General features: G+C 40.5%; 1 protein-coding gene across 1 annotated transcript in view; it reads left to right on the plus strand.

Moving 5' to 3' along the window:
* Nexmif (neurite extension and migration factor) overlaps positions 1 to 21,298 on the plus strand; it is a 135,631-nt gene that overhangs the window by 107,186 nt on the left and 7,147 nt on the right. Inside the window, 1 exon segment of the mRNA XM_090326384.1 lies at positions 21,082 to 21,207. Within this exon segment, the coding sequence (XP_090182510.1) occupies positions 21,129 to 21,207 (79 nt within the window). The 5' untranslated portion in view covers positions 21,082 to 21,128.

Here is a 21,298-nt window from a genome sequence, read left to right on the forward strand (position 1 = left end):
AATTATTTCAGAACAGTTATACATATGTTAGAACATTTTGTGAACAGAAGAGGTAAATGATCTCACAGAACTAACTGTTTGAGACCAGAAAATTAGAAAATGGTTGGAGCAAAAAAGGAAAGGGACTGGTAAAAGATTGGGCAGGAGGAGAATAATAAAAATACTTGGGTTAAAATAAGAGTCTTGCTTCCCACACACACACACCCCTCCCCCTTACACACATCCGAAAACAGTCCTTTAACCAAGCTCTAGTTACTCAGGAGGCTGAGATCTAAGGAACCTAAGCTCCATACATACTAGACAAGCACACTACTACTACGCCACATTCCCAGTCCTGATTTTTTTTGCCAGACTTTCATGCCCAGGCTGTCTTTGAATTGCGATCCTCAGATCTCAGCCTCCTGAGAAGCTAGGATGGCAGGTGTGAGCCAATGGTGCCCTGGCTTCCTGTCAGACTCTTAGCCCCAATTAACAATTCAAATTCAGAAGTGGAACAGTGCCCAGGCTCTGAGTTCAAGCCCTACAACTGATTAAAAAAGAAACTTTTAGGAAAAAAAAACTTTCAATGAATGTCAAAATGATGACTTGTCTAGCATTCCTAGACTAGCTCTTATATAGTAGCGTCATTTTGATCTCAGTGTATGATAAGATTTTGAAGCTATGTTAGCTATGTTAGGCTACCTCTTGTACTGGGAAAAAGAATGTGTGTACACTCTTTTCATTCCTCATCTCATAAGAGAAAATGTTATGAGGCATTTTACTGCAGGTCTTACTCTCTCCTATAAGTCATAACCCCATATCCCTGCCGTCTTACTAATATTTTGGCGTTTAAATGACACAGCTTCCTATAGGCCCTAGTTATCCCTGGAGAGAAGAGAAAAGTGGTTTGAGGAATCAAGTCAGTGATCATATTCATATTCATCTAATTCTCAACTACAAAAATGCTGTGCTGTAGCAAAGCAGTTGTCTTATGCATTGAGAATGTGTCAGGTCGGTATAACAATATACTTAAGTATCCTAAGTGGCATTAGAATAGATAACCCACCAAATACCTATTTAAAAAGCACTTTAATAGTCAACAAAATTGTGTCTTTTTTCAAGGCAGCTGATGACTAATTTATGTGTCTCTTACATTCATTATATCTCTCATATGCTTTCCCCAATAGCCTTCATATTTTTCTGATTTGTGGGTGGTGGTACCTGTGGGCGATTGTGTGCTGGATTGACCTCAGGACCACACTCTCTTACTCAACTTTTTTACTCAAGGCTGGTGTCCTACCACTTGAGCAATACCTCCAGTTCAACTTTTACTGGTTAATTGGAGATAAGAGGGAGTGGAGAGATAAGACAGGCCAAGAGTTTGTCTTAGTGGTAGAGTGTTTGCCTATCATCTATGAAGACCTGGATTCAATTCCTTGGTACCACATACACGGAAAAGGCCAGAACTGGTTCTGTAGCTCAAGGGGTAGAGTGTTAGCCTTGGGAAAACCCAATGACAGTGCCCAGGTGCAGAGTTCAAGCTTAATACTGGCAAAAAAAAAAAAGAGCCGGGAGTTTAGCCTAGTGGTAGAGTGCTTACCTAGCATGCATGAAGACCGGGGTTCAATTCCTCAGTACCACATATATGGAAAAAACGGGAAATGGTGCTGTTGCTCAAGTGGTAGGGCTCTAGCCTTGAGAAAGGCCAAGGACAGTGCTCAGGACCTGAGATCAAGCCCCAGGACTGGCAAAATAAAAATAGAATCTATAGGATTTGTCTTCCCAGGCTGACTCTGAACTGAGATCCTCAGATTTCAGCTTCCTGAGTAGCTAGGGTTATAGGCGTGAGCTACGTCACTTGGCTATCTCCCACAGCTTCCGTAAGTAGAGAAGCAAGAATCTTCATCTTCATTTTACAAAATAACATACCAAGAAAATAATAATGCCCTGACTTTAACCCAGAATCCAAGCTCCTAATCAAGCATTTTTCCTGTTTACTATCATGCCCCTTGTAATTCATTGTAAGGTGACTAATCTTTCTAAAGTGCCACTTTGATCACTTTACTCCCCTACTATAAGAATATAATGAAGTGAATTACGCAGCCCCATCTCAACTTTTTATTCCTTTTCTGGTCCTTACTCTTTGCATTTGATGAATGAAGACGATAATCATCTGACTGGTTCATCGTGGTGAGTTTCAAGGGACAAGATGGCTGTGATTGTTTTCTTGAGTAATCCTGCTATCTTATTCACTTATTCATTCCCTAACTTTAGAAGGAGCATGGGAAAAATAATAGCTATCATTTTCTTGGCATAAAAAAGTGTGTTATTGGGTAAGGCATGATTGTGTTTCTTTTGGTAAATAAGACCTGGCAAAAAATATCTTAAGCCAAGAGCCTAGCCTAGTGGTAGAGTGCTTGCCTAGCATGCACAAAGCCCTGGGTTTGATTCCTTGGTACCATATACACAGTAAAAGACAAGTGGCGCTGTGGCTCAAGGGGTAGAGCGCTGGCCCTGAGAAAGCCAAAGGACAGTGCTCAGGCCCTGGACTGGCAAAAAATAAAAATATCTCTGAATATAATGCTAATTCTTTAGACGTTCTAGTTCAACTTCTTTTGTTATTACTTTCCTTTCAGTGACTGTTTATCTATAAAGAGTTCAGCCAGGCACTGGTGACTGACTCTGCTTTTAATCCTAGCTACTCAGGAGGCTGAGATCCAGAAGGATATGGTTTGAGGCCAGCCTAGACCGAACAGTCCACTAGACTCCATCTCCAAAATGACCAAGAAAAAGCAAAACTAGAGGCATGGCTCAAATGGTTGAGTGCCAGCCATGAGCACACAATACAAATAAGCATAAAGGACCCGAGTCCATATCCAGTACTACAAAAAGAAAATAATTCACCTGAATTAATTAGGGTAGTATGTTAATAAATTAACAATTGCCCTTTCAGTTTTAGGATTAGTCTACTTTTCTAGCCTCACCAATGGATGAGCCCAGACTCTTAGTCTAGGTACTTCAGAGGTCTATGGGGTGTGGAAGGACGATGAGCTTTCAAGCCACTTAGTGCTATATTGGATTCCCAGGTCACCTCATGCTAGCCAGGTGGACCTTGATGAGCTGCTAAACTTGCGAGATTTTCCCCTCCTATTACAGGAGAGAATAGTAACAATGTCATGGATTTACTGTTTGTTTGAATTGAAGTGATGATATATTTAAAGTGCTTATTAGAACACCACTCAATACCTCCTAATCCCCATCCCTTGCCATCCTAGGAATACAAAGTGTAACCAGGTGAGTTTGTGCAGGGATCAGTATAGACTCCCCCACCCCGTAGGTATGTTAGGCATGAGGAGGGGGGTAATCATCCTGTCTGAATACGAATGGCAACATGCAAGCAAATGCTTCATCTTTAACAGCTGTGTTTAGTTGCGTAACAGATTTAGAAAGTGCAGACTTTAATCTATGTTTTCTCCTGAGATTTCATCACCATCTGATTTATTTTTTTTTTCTGCCTAAAAAGAGTAATTGTGGCTTGATTTCCTCTCCTCCCACACACACTTCCAGCTATTCTCCCAAGAAAGAGCTACCTTTTAAAAAAAAATCTCTGGGCCGGGAGTTTGGCCTAGTGGTAGAGTGCTTGCCTAGCATGCACGAAGATCCAGGTTTGATTCCTTGGTACCACATACATAGAAAAAAAAGCCAAAGTGGTGCTGAGGCTCAAGTGGTAGAGCTCTAACCTTGAGAAAGTCCAAGGACAGTGCTCAGGCCCTGAGCTCAAGCCCAGGACAGGCAAAACAAAAAAAAAATCTCTGGGCCAGGCATTTGGCCTAGTGGTAGAGTGCTTGCCTAGCATGCAAGAAGTCACAGTTCGATTCCTTGGTACCACATACATAGAAAAGGCTGGAAGTGGTACTGAGGTTCAAGTGGTAGAGCTCTAGCCTTGAGAAAGTCCAAGGACAGTGCTCAAGCCCTGAGTTCAAGCCCCACAACTGGCAAAAAATATCTCAATAAAAAGTTGTATGAATTTTTGAAAGACATCAGGACAGAGTGGATACATGCCTGGGTAAAAAGATATGGGCTTCAGATTGAAAACTTTAATGACTAATGTCCCTATTCCAGGAAATCCTGTTTCCCTCATGTCAAGAAAAAGGTGACTCTAGAGATATTCTGCCAAGATATGATTTCTCCTTGTGATGTAGCTGAGTGAGATAATACCAAGTTGGAAAACTTCACAGGGATAAAAGAAGTTGGGGACCAAGACATGTGAAAGGGTATGAATGTATGTGAATTAATGCACCTTCTATCTGGCAAATATCATGTAACCCTTTTATTAATTACAATAAAAATATTTAAAAAAAAAACAATATGTACCTGCACACATACCCAAATTAACTCATAAGGAAAAATTAAAAAAAAAAAAAAAAAAAAACAGTTTAGAAATGCAGGACTCTTCCTTTCCTCAAGAGGGTGCTAGAGAGCAAGGCAGCAGCGGTTTGTCACCAGCTTTGGGAACTGCCAGAAACTACTGGTTCCTCTCCTTGCTCTTTCTTGTTTCACCTAAAGTCCAAATGGATTCAGGATTTTCCCTTGGACTTTGTAATTACAATGGGATAAAGATATCAAAGTATGAAAAAAATCAGATCTTGACTCCATGGTAGCCCTAGTGGGGCATATCTAAAGGATGGGGTAGAGAATACAAATAGGGTCATGCTAGGGCTGTGTAAAACCATCCAGGCTGTGGACATGGGGATCTCCTCTGCATGAAAGAGGGCAAGGTTTTTTTCAGTTTATCCTAGATTCTACTCCTCCGTGTTCCACAGCCCCAGCCACTGAGCAAATACTTTGCAGGTACCTACCAGGCTGCAGGAACTTTAACATTCTCCTTGCTTTGGGCACCACAAAAATGTATTCAAGCCTGGTGTGATGGCTCACACCTGTAATCCTAGCTACTTATGAGGCTGAGAACTGAGGATCAAGGTTCAAAGCCAGACCAGACACTAAAGACGGTGAGACTAAAAAAACAGAAGTAGGGCTGTGGCTCAAAGGTAAGGCTGTAGTCTTGAGCTGAAGGGTTCAGGGACAGTGCCCAGGCCCAGAGTCCAAGTTCCACGAAAGCCAACAAAAAATGTTTTCAACAGGAGGGCCGGGAGTGTGGCCCAGCAATAAGTGCTTGCCTAGCACGCATGGAGCCCTGGGTTTGATTCCTCCGTACCACACATATAGAAAAAGCTGCAAGTGGTGCTGTGGCTCAAGTAGTAGAATGCTAGCCTTGAGCAGAAAGTGTCCAAGGATGGTCTGCAGGCCCTGAGTTCAAGCCCCAGGACTGGCAAAAAAAAAAAAGAACTATATATTCAACAGGAAAGGTGAAGGAAGGACCTCTACCTTTAATTCTTCTCCACCATGCTTAGGGCTCTGAACCACTGTTTGCTGTGTACCACCCTCAGTGGGTTACCATTATCGTAGAGATTCTGTCTCCAAATTTCACTATCCTGTCAGGGATTTATTTTTGTTGGTCATGGGGCTTGAACTCTGGGCCTGTACACTGTCCCTGAGCTCTTCAGCTCAAGGCTAGTGCTCTACCACTTGAGCCACAGCGCCACTGTTGGGAATTTTTAAGTTATATTCTGGGAATGAGAAGGGAGAAAATAAGAGCTCCCTCTTTTGAGGGCCCATGATGGGCCAGATGCTGTACTGTGTATATATCAATCATTTGACCCTCATAAAAACCCCAGGAGATACTTTTTTACTTGACAAATGAAGGAATTGGAACTTAACAATTTTAAACTATTTCCCCAGCATCGCATATCTACTCAGTGACAACCCCCCACTCCCATCCTGACTTTATTCCACTAATGTTTTCTCCACTCCCACTTTTATGTATCTACAGAAGGAAACACTACTTTAGCATCTATCACTGTCATGATTGCTATTGTTATTATTGTACCAGCCTTTGGAACTGAAATCTTGAAGAGAAAGCAAGGACGTATTTACTGCGCTCTGTACTCCGCACTAAAGGAGATACATAATAGTAACCTGTGCTTACTGTTTGCAGTGCTGGAGATAGAACCCAGGGCCTTGTGCATACTAGATAAGTGTTCTGCAGCTGAGCCACACCCTGAACCCTAATAAAATGTAGTTACTCTTGGACTGTAACGGCACTTATATTGATTTGGGATCTTTAGGGCTAGGAAATCAAACCAGCTAATTCTAATAATATGTAGCACTACCACCTCCATGTTGAAGCTATCCCTTAGGCGAAAAAGTCCCTCTGCTCCTGTCAATGCAAGTTCAAGATCTGGAGATTCTGAAGGGTCAAGATTTCCTCCTTGGGGCCGGGACTTTGGCTTAGTGGTAAAGTGCTTGCCTAGCATGCACGAAGACCGGGGTTCGATTCCATGGTACCACAAACATAAAAAGCCGGAAGTGGTTTTGAGGTTCAAGTGGTAGAGCTCTAGCCTTGAGAAAGTCCAAGGACAGTGCTCAGGCCCTGAGCTCAAGCCCAGGACTGGGGAAAAAAAAGATTTCCTCCTTGGCTGAGTGTGTTTGTTATCTTGGAAACCTAAAGCAGCCATGTGCTACCAAATAAAATTTATGAAATCAGTGCTAAGGCAGCCTGATTATACATGTGCTAAAATAGCATAAACAATTTCATAAAGGTAAAGATGAAAAGTATGCAGATGTGGAGGTGATAAAATGTTATATTACAAGATTAGACTTGCATTGCTAAGGCTATAAGTAAGTTCTGTCTGTCTGTCTGCCTGTCTCTCTCTCTCTCTCTCTCTCTCTCTCTCTCTCTCTCTCTCTCTCTCTCTCTCTCTCACACACACACACACACACACACACACACACACACACACACACACTTTATTTCTTCAGATTCCTGAGGAAGCTTTGAGTTTCTTTTCATAGTATTGGCATTTCATTTTCATTTTCAGGTATGTTTGCATTTAATTGCCAGGTTCACTGCATGTTGTTTGCCTTCTGCAAACCTGGATTTTAATGGAGTCTGGGCTAGAAGGGAAATTAAAGAGTATAATAGGCAATAAAAATCCAGCCAAATGGAGTGTCATTTATCTAGATTTCAAACTCTACACAGCCCTGGAGAAATATGGCAGGCTATTCCTGGAGACAATACATTTTTAAGATGGAGAGAAGGTGGGGCAAAGTTGCCAAAGACAAGAATCTCCACATGCCTGTGCCAACTCAATTTTTTCTTACTGGCTTTGGGGGAAAAAAAAGCTGTCATGACTTTAGCTGAAGAAAACCTGTGGATAGGTTCTTTGGGATTTTTTTAACTCACAGAATTCCTCTAGTTCCCCCAAACTCCTTGTTTTTGTCAGTCTTTCTGCCTTTTATAAAAACATGCCCCAAATATGGCTGGAGCCCATGGGAAAGTCACGTTCCTTGTTGCCATGAGCCCATATCCAAGGTAGTATCCAGTGTCAGAGTGGGAAAGTTTTGTTATTCCCTTTCTCATACATGTGACTGAGTATTTAAATAGAACTCAATTTTATTTGCTTTGTTATATTTTCCTATGTGTGTTTTTAGAAACCATCAAATTTGTTTTCTTAAATTTTTTGCCAGTTGTGGGTCTTGAGCTCAGGGACCTGGGCACTGTCCCTGGAGCTTCTTTTACTCAAGGCTAGCACTCTACCACTTGAGCCACAGCACCACTTTCAGCTTTTTCTGTTTATGTGGTACTGAGGAATGGAACCTAGGCTCCATGCATACTAGACAAGCACTCTACCACCACACCACATTCCCAGCCCTGATTTTTTATTTTTTGCCAGTCTCCTGCAACTTGAATGTGGGGCCTGAGTACTGTCCCTGTGCTCAAGGTTAGCGCTATACCACTTCTGACCTGTTTTTTGTTTGTTTTGTATTTTAATAGAGATAAGAGTCTCATAGACTGTATCTTCCAGGCTGGCTGCCAATAGAAATCCTCAGATCTCAGCCTCCTCAATAGCTAGGAATAAGGTGTGAGCCATCACCACCCAGCTCCATCAAATTGGTTTTAGATTTCTACAATTGCTTCTCTTCCTGTCATACAAAGCCATCCAGCCCGGCTTCTCCATCCAATAAAGTCTGTCCCTTACTGGTACCCCCTTCTTCTTGGATACTCCCAGCAACAAAGGGTTTACTTTTTCCCACTGTATCTCCTTTTTTATCCATTTCATCTTAGACTATTTCTTTTTTTTTTTTAGAATTTTTATTTATTTATTTATTTTTGCCAGTCCTGGGCTTGAGCTCAGGGCCTGAGCACTGTCCTTGGACTTTCTCAAGGCTAGCACTCTACCACTTGAGCCTCAGCACCATTTCCAGCTTTTGTCTATGTATGTGGTACCAAGGAATCGAACCCGGGTCTTCGTGCATGCTAGGCAAGCACTTTAACCACTAGGCCAAACTCCCGGCCCGTCATCTTAGACTATCTCTGTTGTTCCATGCATTGAGCTGCAATCTTCCACCCTCAAGTTTCTTCCCATTGCCGTCTAAACCATGTTCTCTTTCAATCTTTCGTGAAAGATATCTTTGAAGACCAAAAACACATGTCTTGGAATTTTCTCCACCAAGATAAGCATCAATTTTCAGTCCTCTAGTTTGGCTACCCTGCATATCAAAATTCATTGAGACATGCATTTATTCCCTTTCTGCTACCTTAATGATATCATGTATCTCCTGCTCAGTTCCTTCTTTGTATCACTGTAGCTATTAATTTTTAATGTTAGATCATTAGCACTGACAGATGATTTTAATTAAAACACATACCCTCAGCCCCTCCTTCCCACCAACCCTTCTCTCCCCCAGGAGATGAACATTCTAATTTGCCATGACATTATCTGGCCTAACAGTGCCTGGCATATGAAGTGCCTAAAAGGTCATCTTCCGTTGTTTTAGCCTTCTGGAGTAGTTGAATTAAGTTCAAACTCAGAATGGTTTTGAAATCTTAAATCTCTCTAGGGATATTTTTCATAACATCTTCTAACTGGATAATGCTACAATAAATGAAATATGCTGCACAGGATTAAAAGGTTATTTCCCTGGTGTGTCAAACTAACAGAGAACATGAAACCTTCCATTGGGCCCCTGGACATCTCTGGCTGTCAGTGTAGCAACCCTGTCTCCATTAGGTTCCTAAACCCCCGCACCCCGCCCACTGCTCAGTAAAAATGTAGCCAGAAAACTACCTGCCATAATGAATCTTGACTGGCAGCAAGGCAAAGGAAAGCATGGCAGAAGAGTCCAAAGTAAGCAAAAGAGATAAATGACTTGGTGAGCTACTAACCTGATTCTTAGAAATCACAGCCAAAGAACAGTGGAAAATCATTGCTTGTTAAGAACAAGGAAGTTTACATTTCCACCAACCCAGTAGTAGCCATCAGTTCAGGCCACATCCCCTCCAGTTGTTATTATTAGATTTCTGGTGTTATTAGAGTTCTTGATTATGGCCAATCTAACTGGGGTGAAGTGAAATCTCAAAGTTGTTTTCATTTGCATTTCTTTTATGGCCAGAGATGTCGAGCATTTCTTCATGTGTTCATAGGCCATTCTTATTTCTTCTTTAGAGAAGACTCTCTTTAAGTCTTTAGCCTTTTAATGAGATGATAGTTTCTTTGTGGATTCGTTTTAGAGGGATTTAATTTCTTGAGCTGTAGGTATATTTTAGATATAAGACTCTTGTCTGTTGTATAGCCTGTAATCCTAGCTATTCAGGAGGCTGAGATCTGAGGCTCACAGTTCAAAGCCAGCCTGGGCATGAAAGTCTGTGAGACTATCTCCAGTTAACTACCAGAAAACCAGAAGTGACACTATGGTAGAGCACTAGCTTTGGAGCTGAGAAACAGAGCCCAAGCCCTGAGTTCAAGCCCCACAACTGACAAAAAAAGATCACATTACTCAAATATGATATACTTTGAAGACTTGTTATGAAGATATGAACTTCTTGGAAGAACTCTGCTAAGTGCTAGGCACTAGCATAATGAAAGTAAACAGGGATGTGGTAGGTGCAGAGCATATATGTACTGGATAAGAAAAACAAAGTACGGCCCAGAGCGTGGCCTAGTGGTAGATGCTCGCCTAGCATGCACAAAGCCCTGGATTTGATTCTTTAGTACCACAAACACAGAAAAAGCCAGAAGTAGTGCTGCAGCTCAAGTGGTGGAGCACTAGCCTTGAGAAAGCTCAAGGACAGTGCCCAGGCCCTGAGTTCAAACCCCAGGACTGGAAAAAAAAAGAGCAGAAAGTAGATACATGCATAGAAGCCTCAGTAAGTCTCAAATGCTTGGTAATAAAAAATATATATAATGATGAAATCTATGACATATCACTTGTGATTTATTAACTTCAATTATACCCAGTTATAAGAATGCATTTTAAATGAACATTATAGGAAGCTACACATTAACACATTAAAATGGTTACCTATGAGAGAGTGTGGGAATGAGCAACAAGAAATAAGAGAGAGAAGCTTTTCATAGGTCATTGATAAATGGAGGAATATGATTACATCTACCCCTTCATTAACATCAATAAAATTAATAACTAAACACTAGATAAACCTATATACATTGAATAGGTGACTACATGATTAGGGAGTAAAAACAGCATCGAGTAGAACTTTCTGTAATAATGAAAATGCTCTGTGTCTGCTACACTAGCCACGTGGAATTATGGAGTACTGAAAAGCTGACAAGTATGAATGAGAGAATGAAGTTTTAATTTAATAATCTGTATTTAAATTTAAATAGCTTCTACATGACTAGTAGCTACTTTCTTGGGAAATGCAATTTAGATGTTGCATGTGATCCTTAATACTGGCAGAGAAAAGATAGAGCTGGGCACCTGTTATCTTAGCTACTCAGGAGGCTGAGATCTGAGGATCACAATTCAAAGACAACCCAGGCAGAAAAATCCATGAGACTCATCACCAATAAACCACTCCGGAAAGGCTGGAAGTAGTGCTGTTGCTCAAGTGGTAGAGCACTAGCCGTGGGCACAAAAAGGCTCAGGGATAGCACCCAGGCCATGAGTTCAAGCCCCAAGACAGGACAAAAAAAGATACTGCAGTCATAAAACAGTCATTCTAATCCCTAGCCCTAATGATAGATGGAAAGACAGATTTCTCCACGACATACTCTGCTCATTAGTAAAAGAACTTCCAGAATTACAGTCCCTAGAATTTAGTTACTTCTGCAGAGTTGGCTGCTAAAATTGGGAAGAGTCCTGCTGAACTAGCTGTTGCTAGTCAACACATGTGAGCTTTGGAAATGTGTATGCAATGGATTTTTTCTGTACAGACATTAATGAGAATAGGGTCTCATAATGCCATCTGTGTGGCATCAGAGAGCTATTTCAGACTATGACATGCTGAGGACTTTTTTTTTTCAGAAGATCAGGATACGCAGATAATTGCCACACTATCATAGAGTTCTAACTGGAATGACAACTACTTATTCTTGGCCTCAACCTCTCTTCTGATGTCCTCTCTTTCTGATGCCCTTCATCTTATACTACTATCTTTCCCTTATTTCTGACCATTTCATCCCTAGTCCCATGTTTAAAAAAAAAATTTAACGCAAGCCAGGGGTTGGTGGCTCACACCTGTAATCCTAGCTAATTAGGAGGCTGAGATATGAGAATCAAGGTTCAAAGCCAGCTCAGGCACCAAAGTCCATGAGATTCTTATCTCCAATTAACCACCAAAAAACCAGAAGTGCTGCTGTGGCTCAAAGGGTAGGGTGGTAGCCTTGAGCTGAAGAGCTCAGGGACAACACCCAGGCCCAGAGTTCAAGTCCCACAACCACCAAAATAAAAAGCATATGGAAAACTTTCAATGGAAATGAGAAGAACATAACCTCATGAATACATAGAATTATTGTTCCTAAGTGTTTTTGAAATTGTTCCTTCATGTGTTGAGAAAAAGTCTATAGCTAGCTCAGAGCCCATGGCTCACACCTATAACCTCAGAAGGTTGAGATCTAAGGATCATGGTCAAAGCAAGCATGGGCAGGAAAGTCCATGAGATTCTTATTTCCAATTAACCACCAAAAAGCCACAAGTGGATCTGTGGTTTAAGTGACAGAGCACTACCCTTGAGTACAAAATGTGAGGGACAGTGCCCAGGCCCTAAGTTCAGCCCAGAAACTGGCACAAAAAAAAGTTTAGAAAGCCAGGTGTGGTGGCTGAGGACCGAGGTTCAAAGCCAGCCCAGGCACTGAAGTCCATGAGACTCTTATCTCCAATTAACCACTAGAAAACCAGAAGTGGCACTGTGGCTCAAGGAGCAGGGCGGTAGCCGTGAGCTGAAGAGCTCAGGGACAGCACACAAGCCCAGAGTTTAAACCTCACAGCTGACAAAAAAATATGTTTACAGCAATTGTAAGACAAAAAAATGTTTATAGCAGGGGCCGGGAGTTTGGCCTAGTGGTTAAAGTGCTTGCCTAGCATGCATGAAGACCCGGGTTCGATTCCTCGGTACCACATACATAGAAAAAAGCTGGAAGTGGTGCTGAGGCTCAAGTGGTAGAGCTCTAGCCTTGAGAAAGTCCAAGGACAGTGCTCAGGCCCTGAGCTCAAGCCCAGGACTGGCAAAAAAAAATGTATTGTGATTTTTGACAAACATGTGGGGTGTGTGTGTGTGTGTGTGTGTGTGTGTGTTGTGTGTGCAGTTGAGAAAGAACAGTCTGCTTTAAAGTGACAACACCAAGCACTAGAATCCAGGGGCTAGAAGAGCAGTGTGCCTCTTTCTCAGATGGATCTGAAATTTTCCATATATTGGGATAAGCAAGAACATCTTTCTTTTTTTTTTTTTTGCCAGTCCTGGGCTTGAGCTCAGGGCCTGAGCACTGTCCTTGGACTTTCTCAAGGCTAGAGCTCTACCACTTGAGCCTCAGCACCACTTCTGGCTTTTATCTATGTATGTGGTACCGAGGAATCGAACCCGGGTCTTCATGCATGCTAGGCAAGCACTTTAACCACTAGGCCAAACTCCCGGCCCCAAGAACATCTTTCTTATATGTAACAATATTCCTTCAATAACATCAAACTGTCAGTACTTCTGATTAGGAATTTTTTGTGTGCCTGTTGTGGATCTTGAACTCAGGGCCTAGTCACAGTTCCTGAGCTCTTTTGCTGACCTAGTCTTTATTTTTATTTCTAATTTCTATTCTATCTAGTAAGTTGGTGCCATTTGGGGATATTTCTAGACTAAAAGGTAACAGTTATACAAGGATGTATAAATGTCATCAATGTGCTTTGTGATAATGTTTCCTCTTTCTGAAACTTGGTTTCCATTCCAAACCTCCTGAGAGAGATTTTTTTTGTCAGTCATGGGGCTTGAACTCAGGGCCCTTAGGCTGTCCCTGAGCTCTTTTGCTCAGGGCTAGCACTCTATCACATTCAACCACATTACCATTTCCAGGAAGGTGGAAATGGAAATGAGTCTCACAGAGTTACGTTCCCTGGCTGACTTTGAACCATAATCCTCAGTTCTCAGCCTCCTGTGTAGCTAGGATTACAGGCATGAACCACCAGTGTGCAGCAAGAGATCATCTTTTAAGGTCCATCTCAAAACACTGCTGCCTCCACTGAAGCTCTTACTCTGCTCCTTCCTTTCTACAAATGAAACAATTTATTCCCTAAGGAGCCACAGAGACACTTTCTTCCTCTCATTCAATATGCAATGCCTATATCTGGCTGTGGTTTATTTTCCCGACTGGACTCTGAGTGCCTTAAGAACAGGTATCCAGTCTCATTCATCTGGTTTTTTTTTTTCCACTGATGATACTGTAACCACAGGAAGCACTTAGTAAATGTGTTTAATTGATTGACACTGGGATCCCAATGCATTCACTAGTGCATTGGCACTACTGAAACTCCAAATGTATGTTGCTTTTACATCCACCATTTCTGCTTTGCTTTCTTTTCCTGTTGGGAACAGCAATGAGCAGCCCCCCAACACAAAGGTTGATGTGAATCATCTAGACCTTGAGACCAAAACCTTCTTCTCAATGAGCCGTCCTCATATCCAGCTGAGGGGAAGGGCAGACAGGAAGGCTTGTTTTTCCAGTTTAATTGAGCATTTCCTTGTTTCAAAATGCCTGTCTCCATGCTAATGCTATTTTAATGACATTATGCTGAGTGATTTACTATGATGAGCAAAGTAATTTGTTGTACATTCTTCCAAAAATGTTAATCAATTTTACCTCAAAATAGATTTTTTAAAGCCCATTAGTGTTACTGTCCTAAATGTCTATTAGTAGAAAAAAATCTAAATCAAGTCCAGACCTGTTCGTATTGTACCTGTAAGAAAGTATAATCTTCATCCCAAAAAATCGTTTTTAAGAAACCAAGCAAAGTATAGGAAAATAGGCACCTTCAGTTGTTTCTTTTAGAACTGATTTGAGAAAGTCCTAAAGAAAATTAAAAGATGGTCTGATCATAGTTTAGTTTAGTTTTGTTCAGAGAAAAAAGTCCCAAATTATTGATAATCAATAAAGGAATGCTTATAGTAATCAGTTGGCCCTTTTAAAAACAAAATTAGGGCTGGAAACATGACTTAATGGTAGAGTGCTACCGTAGCATGCATGAAGCCCTGGGTTCAATTCCTCAGTACCACATAAACAAAAAAGGCCAGAAGTGGCGCTGTGGCTCGAGTGGAGTGCTAGCCTTGAGCAAAAAGAAGCTGGGACAGTGCCCAGGCCCTGCGTTCAAGCCCCCAGAATAGAAAAAAAGAAGAAGATAAAATTAGAAGACTAGTAAAATTAACTTTACGAGATGATTATATAGACCAAATGAGGTAATTTCTGTAATCACACCCAGCCTAGCACGTGCAACATTTATTGTCATCCATTCCCCTTCTCAACTCATCAAGCTTATATCTCTTTATCTCTTGACCCTATAAAGTTCCCATTATTTCCAAAGCATAATCCTGGATGCTACATCAGGCTTTTTCATGACAGGAAATTTAGCTTCAGCTGGTTCGTAGGGAAATAACATTTCAGAGTAAAGTTATGGTTACAATTAATACCATCAGCTCTGAATATAATGTTCTTGTCCTATCTAAAAAATGGATAGTAATTGATTCTTAAGTGTATTGTTCCCTTGCATAGTTCAGAGAATGCTAACTTTTACTAATATTTGTCTGAGGCAACTGAATATTTTATTACCTAAAAGGAGAGAGAGTACAAATCAGTAACAGAAAATATGTATTTCTAGAGCCCTGTTTGGGGAAGAGAGTGTAAGTGATAAAAAAAAATACAGAAAAAGAACTGGAAATATGGCTTAATGGTAGAGTGTTCGCCTAGCATGCATTAAGTCCTGGGTTCGATTCCTTAGTACCACATAAACAGAAAAAGTTGAAAGTGGCGCAGTGGCTCAAGTGGTAGAGTGCTAGCCTTCAGCAAAAGAAGCTCAGGGATAGTGCCCAGGCTCTGAGTTCAACCCCGAGAACTGGTCAAAAAATTACAGAGAAAGTATTTTGTGTTTTAAGACAAAAACTCCTGGTGGTTTAGTTAAGAGACTTGAGTTACTTTTATGAATCTGGCATTATACTGTTTTTACAACCATAGTACCTCTTTCTGTGCTTTGATCTCTCCAATGATTAAAAAAAAAGGACTTCTTTGTGATTAATCATAGACTAAAGGACAAGATGACACTTAAGTATTGAAATATACAAATGATTTGCCCAGGCTGAGAATGTGACCTAACGGTAGAGTGCTTGCCTAGCATGCATGAAGCTCTGGGTTTCATTCCTCAGTATCACATATACAGAAAAAGCCAGAAGTGGCACTGTGGCTCAAGTGGTAGAGGGCTAGCCTTGAGCAAAATAAGCTCCGGGACAGTGCCCCTGAGTTCAAGCCCCAGGACTGGCAAATAATAATGATAATAGTAATAATGTGCCTTTTATCAAGTCTCTACTGAAATAGAACTGGTAAAAAGGCTAAAGGCAGACCAAAATAGAATTAGTGAAAAGACTAATGATAGATAAATTATACCAATATGATGATAGTATGGTTCTTTCTGATCTTCTGAATCAGAGGCACCCATACAAACTGCTCCTTTGATTCAATTACAAGTGATTTCCTCTTTGCTGAAGATTTGGAAATTCAACATTGTTTTCCACTCCCATCCACATTTTAAAACTCTCCAAAAAGTGTAAGGCTCTGAGTTTAAACCAAAATATTAGCCGCTGTTCCTCTCTCGCACTGAAAAATGACTATCTCTGGCCCTTCTTTCTGTGTAAATATAACAAGTCTCTTTTTCTCTTATCCCTGGTATCTCTGGTTTATTGGCTCCTTATCAAGTCAGAACTCATGAAATAAGAAAGTTTGACAATTCTAATATATAAATGTTAGGGGAAATATAGAATCATCTAAAATTAAAAAAAAAAAAAACAGAGGGCCAGGAGTTTGGCCTAGTGATAGAGTGCTTGCCAAGCATGCACAAAGACCCGGATTTGATTCCACATACATAGAAAAAAATGCCAGAATTGGTGCTGTGGCTCAAGTGGTGGAGCTCTAGCCTTGAGAAAACCCAAGGACAAAGCCCTGAGCCCAAGCCCAGGGCTGGCAAAAAAAATTAAAAAAATAAAAACAGGCATATTGCCTAATACAGCCAGTATTATACTAAATGATGAAAGACTGGAACCATTTACCTTAAAATCAGGAACTAGACAGGGATGCCCACTCTCTCCACTTCTCTTCAATATAGTGCTGGAAGCCTTAGCCAGAGCAATAAGGCAAGAGAAAGACATCAAAGGGATCCACATAGGGAAAGAAGAAATTAAACTATCCTTATTCGCAGATGACATGATCATCTACTTGAGTGACCCAACAAACTCCACTCCCAAACTACTAGAATTAATAAACCACTTTAGCAAAGTGGCAGGATACAAAATTAACCTTCAAAAGTCAATAGCCTTCTTGTATACGAACAATACACAAACAGAAGGCCAAATCAAGAAAATGTTCCCATTTGCAATAGCCCCCAAAAGAATAAAATACTTAAGAATTAACTTAACCAAAGATGTAAAGGAATTATTTAATGAAAACTATAAAAGCCTAACAAAAGAAATTAAAGAGGGGCCGGGACTTTGGCCTAGTGGTTAAAGTGCTTGCCTAGCATGCATGAAGACCCGGGTTCGATTCCTCGGTACCACATATATGGAAAAAAGCCGGAAGTGGTGCTGAGGCTCAAGTGGTAGAGCTCTAGCCTTGAGAAAGTCCAAGGACAGTGCTCAGGCCCTGAGCTCAAGCCCAGGACTGGCAAGAAAAAATAATAATAAAAAAAAAAGAAAAAAGAAAAAAAAGAAATTAATGAGGACACCAGGAAATGGAAAGACATCCCATGCTCATGGGTAGGGAGAACCAATATAGTGAAAATGGCCATACTGCCAAAATTGATATACAAATTCAATGCAATCCCCATCAAAATCCTAAAGACATTCTTTATTGAAATAGAAGATACAATCCAAAGGTTCATATGGAACAATAAAATAACCAAAATAATTCTAGGCAAAAAGAGCAATGCAGGTGGTATTATAATACCAGACTTCAAACTCTACTATAGAGCCATAATAACAAAAACAGCATGGTATTGGCACAAAAATAGACGAGAAGATCAATGGAACAGAATAGAAGATCCCCATTAATCACTAGAAAACTGGAAGTGGGGCTGTGGCTCAGGAGTACAGCAGTAGCCTTGAGCTGAAGAGTTCAGGGACAGCACCCAGGCCCAGAGTTCAAACCCCATGACCCTCCCACACACAAAAAAAAAAACCAGATAGGTAAAGTAGATAGAATTATGTGAAACTGCAACTGCTTCTAATTTCCTGGGCAGGTGTATGTTTATGTATACATTTATAAGTATCTATACAAGCACAATGTATATATTCAAGTGTATGCATATGTATACAAGCACATGTATATTCTATTATGTGCTTATTCAGATGCTTCTCAAGTCAGGATAAGGTTAGGTCCTGATAAACCTTTACATCACAAGTTAAAAATATTAAATTAGAAGGGCACAGTGGCTTACGCCTGTAATTCTAGCTACTCAGAAGGCTGAGATCTGAAGATCAAGGTTCAAAGCCAGCCTGGGCACAAAAGGACCTGAGACTCTTATCTTCAAGTAACCTCTAGAAAACGGGAAGTGGGGCTTGTCTCAAGGGTAGGGTGGTGGACTTGAGCTTAAGAGCTCAGGGACAGTGCCCAGGCTGAGTTGAAGCCCCAAGACCACAAAAAAGAGAAAATATTAAATTGACAATACATTTAATATATCTACTCTACCAAACATCAGAGCTAAGCCTAGTCTACTTCAAATGTGTTTAGAATACAAATATTAATCTACCATTGAACAAAATCACCAAACATAATCTACTTTATAATACTGGGCAAAACCATGTAATACCATGTACTTTGAAATAAGGTGTTGAATGTTTATTGTAATTTATGAAACAAGTTTCACAAAACACTAGCAATATTCTTTCATTGTGTAAGTGTGGCATGATTTATCTGAACAATCCTTTATTAATGGAAATATGAAATACTTCTAGTCTTTTGGGGGATCCTTTTATTTTTAATGTTACTGTTATTATACAGGTAATATACAGAGAGAATAGAGTTACCTAAGTCATGTAATGAATACATTTCTTTTTTTTTTTGGTCAGTCACAGAACTTGAACTCTGGGCCTTGGAGCTGTCCCTGAGCTCTTCAGCTCAAGGCTAATACCCTACCCCTTAAGCCACAGCACGACTTCTGGTTTTCTGGTGGTTAATTGGAGATAAGAATCTCACAGACTTTTTTGTGCCCCGGCTGGCTTTGAACCTCAGTCCTCAGATCTCAGCCTCCTGAGTAGCTAGGACTACAGGTGTGAGTCACCAGCACCTGGCTATGAGTACATTTCTTTTAGACAATGCCACCCCTTCCCTTGGTCTCTCCAAGTTTTTCCTTCCCATCACCATCCAAAATCTAGTCTTTATTTTTAAAAATATAATGAAAATTTGAAGTAAACATCAACAGTACAAAATCACGCTGGCAACATAATACCAATTGTTTACCTTCATGATCGCATGGCTGACCGGGAGCTGCAACTTGTTGCCTCAGCCAAGCCATTGTGCCACCCAGGAAATGATCAGAATTCAACTTCCAGTTTCAACTGAGTGTGTAACATTTTCATCCCATCATAAAATCAAAAAAATCTTAAATTTAGGGGCTGGGATTTTGGGTAGAGTGCTTGCCTAGGATGCCCGAAGACCCGAGTTTGATTCCTCGGTACCACATACATAGGGAAAAAAGCTGTAAATGGTGCTGAGGCTCAAGTGGTAGAGCTCTAGCCTTGAGAAAGTCCAAGCACAGTGCTCAGGCCCTGACTTCAAGCCCAGGACTGGCAAAAAAAATCTTAAATTGAATCATCATAAGTCAGAGGTGGTATAAAATTATGCAAGTAGGAACTGGGAATGAGGCTTAATGATTGAGTGCTTGTCTAACATGCATGAAGCCCTGGGTTCGATTCCTCAGTACCAAATAAACAGAAAAAGATAAAAGTTGTGCTTTGTCTCCAGTGGTAGCGTCCTAGCATTGAGAAAAAGAAGCTCAGAGATAGTGCCCAGGGCTCTGAGTTCAAGCCCCAGAACTGGCAAAAAAAAAAAAAACATGCTATATAAGTATACAGTTGTAATTCATGTACTAACCACTTGGCTATCAGAAGTGTGTGTGTGTGTGTGTGTGTGTGTGTGTGTGTGTGTGTGTGTTCACATGTATCCATGTTTGGTGGTTTGAGATAAGGTCTCACTGTAGAACTGAGACTGATGGACTGTCCTCAAATTTAAGTTCTTCCTCTCTCAGCCTCCCAACTGCTGTGATTTCAAGTATGTACCACAATTGGCTGATATATGTGCTTTAAAACAATGTGTTATTGTTACAAAAGTGATGTACAGGAAGGTTACAGTTACATAAGTCAGGTAAGCAAGTACATTCTTTTGTAGGCAATGTCATCCCTTCCCTCAGCTCCTCTCAGTTTTTCCCTCTCTGTGTGTGTTTTTTAATCAAGGGAAGGATACTTGCCTGGAGAAAATATCTGGGGATTGGGTTTCACTAGAATGAATAGGGATCTATAGACGTTATAGTGGCATGTGCTAGTTACCTCTGCCTTATTTCCATTTGAACACACCTACCACTCAGGTAGGTAGGCAGGAGATGAATTGCTATCTACATGTGTACCAGGCCTGAGATATCTTTTCCAAATTCTAGACTCACATTTTAAAATCTTGCTACGGGCTTGGGGAAATACTAAACACTTTCAGTTAAGAATCAAAAACTCAAGAAACCAAATAATTATCTATCTCTGTCTATCTTAACTGTCAAATTTTAGGGCAAAGAAAAAAATCTGGAGATGAAGGTAGATTGTGATGTTATGATATGAATTAGCTTGTTTGCAAAGAAATTCTTATGGTCTGAAGTAGAAATGAAGCAAACAGAAATAAAACAAATCAATCTGGGAGTGTGGCCTACCAGTAGAGTGCTTTCCTAGCATGCATGAAGCCTTGGGTTCAATTCCTTGATACCATATACACAGAAAAGGCCAGGAGTGGTGCTGTGGCTCAGGTGGTAAAGTACTAGTCTAGAGAAAACTCACGGACAGAGCCCATGCCCTAAGTTCAAGTCCCAGGATTGGCAAAAAAATAAAATAAAATAAAATAAATCTCCACACCTGTGTCCCTAATTTCATGTTAGCTTGGACTCTTTGTTTTGGGTCCTTCCTAACTGAACGTCTATGATTACATTAAATGCATAACTGTGTGGAGTAAGGACTAAATTTGCGTACATTGCTGCATTTTGATTTTGAAAAGTATGATGACCTAGAGGGAACACAAGTACACTTGTATGAAATACATTAAAATGTGAGTTGAATTAATTGTGAGTTTCCTCGTTGGCTACTATGGTAAGTATAAACTATGAACCAAAAATAAGAGCTAGTAGCAAAGCTAGGCCAGAAGCAGACAAGTTCTAATGATTCTCTTATGAACTTTACAGCTGAAATAACGTGCAAAATTCAAAATCAAATGAATGAAATAACTATTATTATGTATTTGAAATGTGCAGGTTGGACGGCATTTGGACTTGGAATGAAACAATAAGAGGTTACATTCATGGATAACCAACAAGATAAAGCTATTGCTGCCTCAGCCAATGGAGAAAACACTCTGGTTAATGGGGTCAAGGAAAATGGTAAGGGAATTTAATTATGGCATGTAATATCTCTCTCGGTCTCTTATCATTAATATAGGTTTTCAGTTGGTACAGGTGCAGTCTGGGAGTC

Source organism: Megascapheus bottae, chromosome X, assembly GCF_031878675.1.
Source record: "Megascapheus bottae isolate mThoBot1 chromosome X, mThoBot2.hap1, whole genome shotgun sequence".
Taxonomy (NCBI): Eukaryota; Metazoa; Chordata; class Mammalia; order Rodentia; family Geomyidae; genus Megascapheus; species Megascapheus bottae.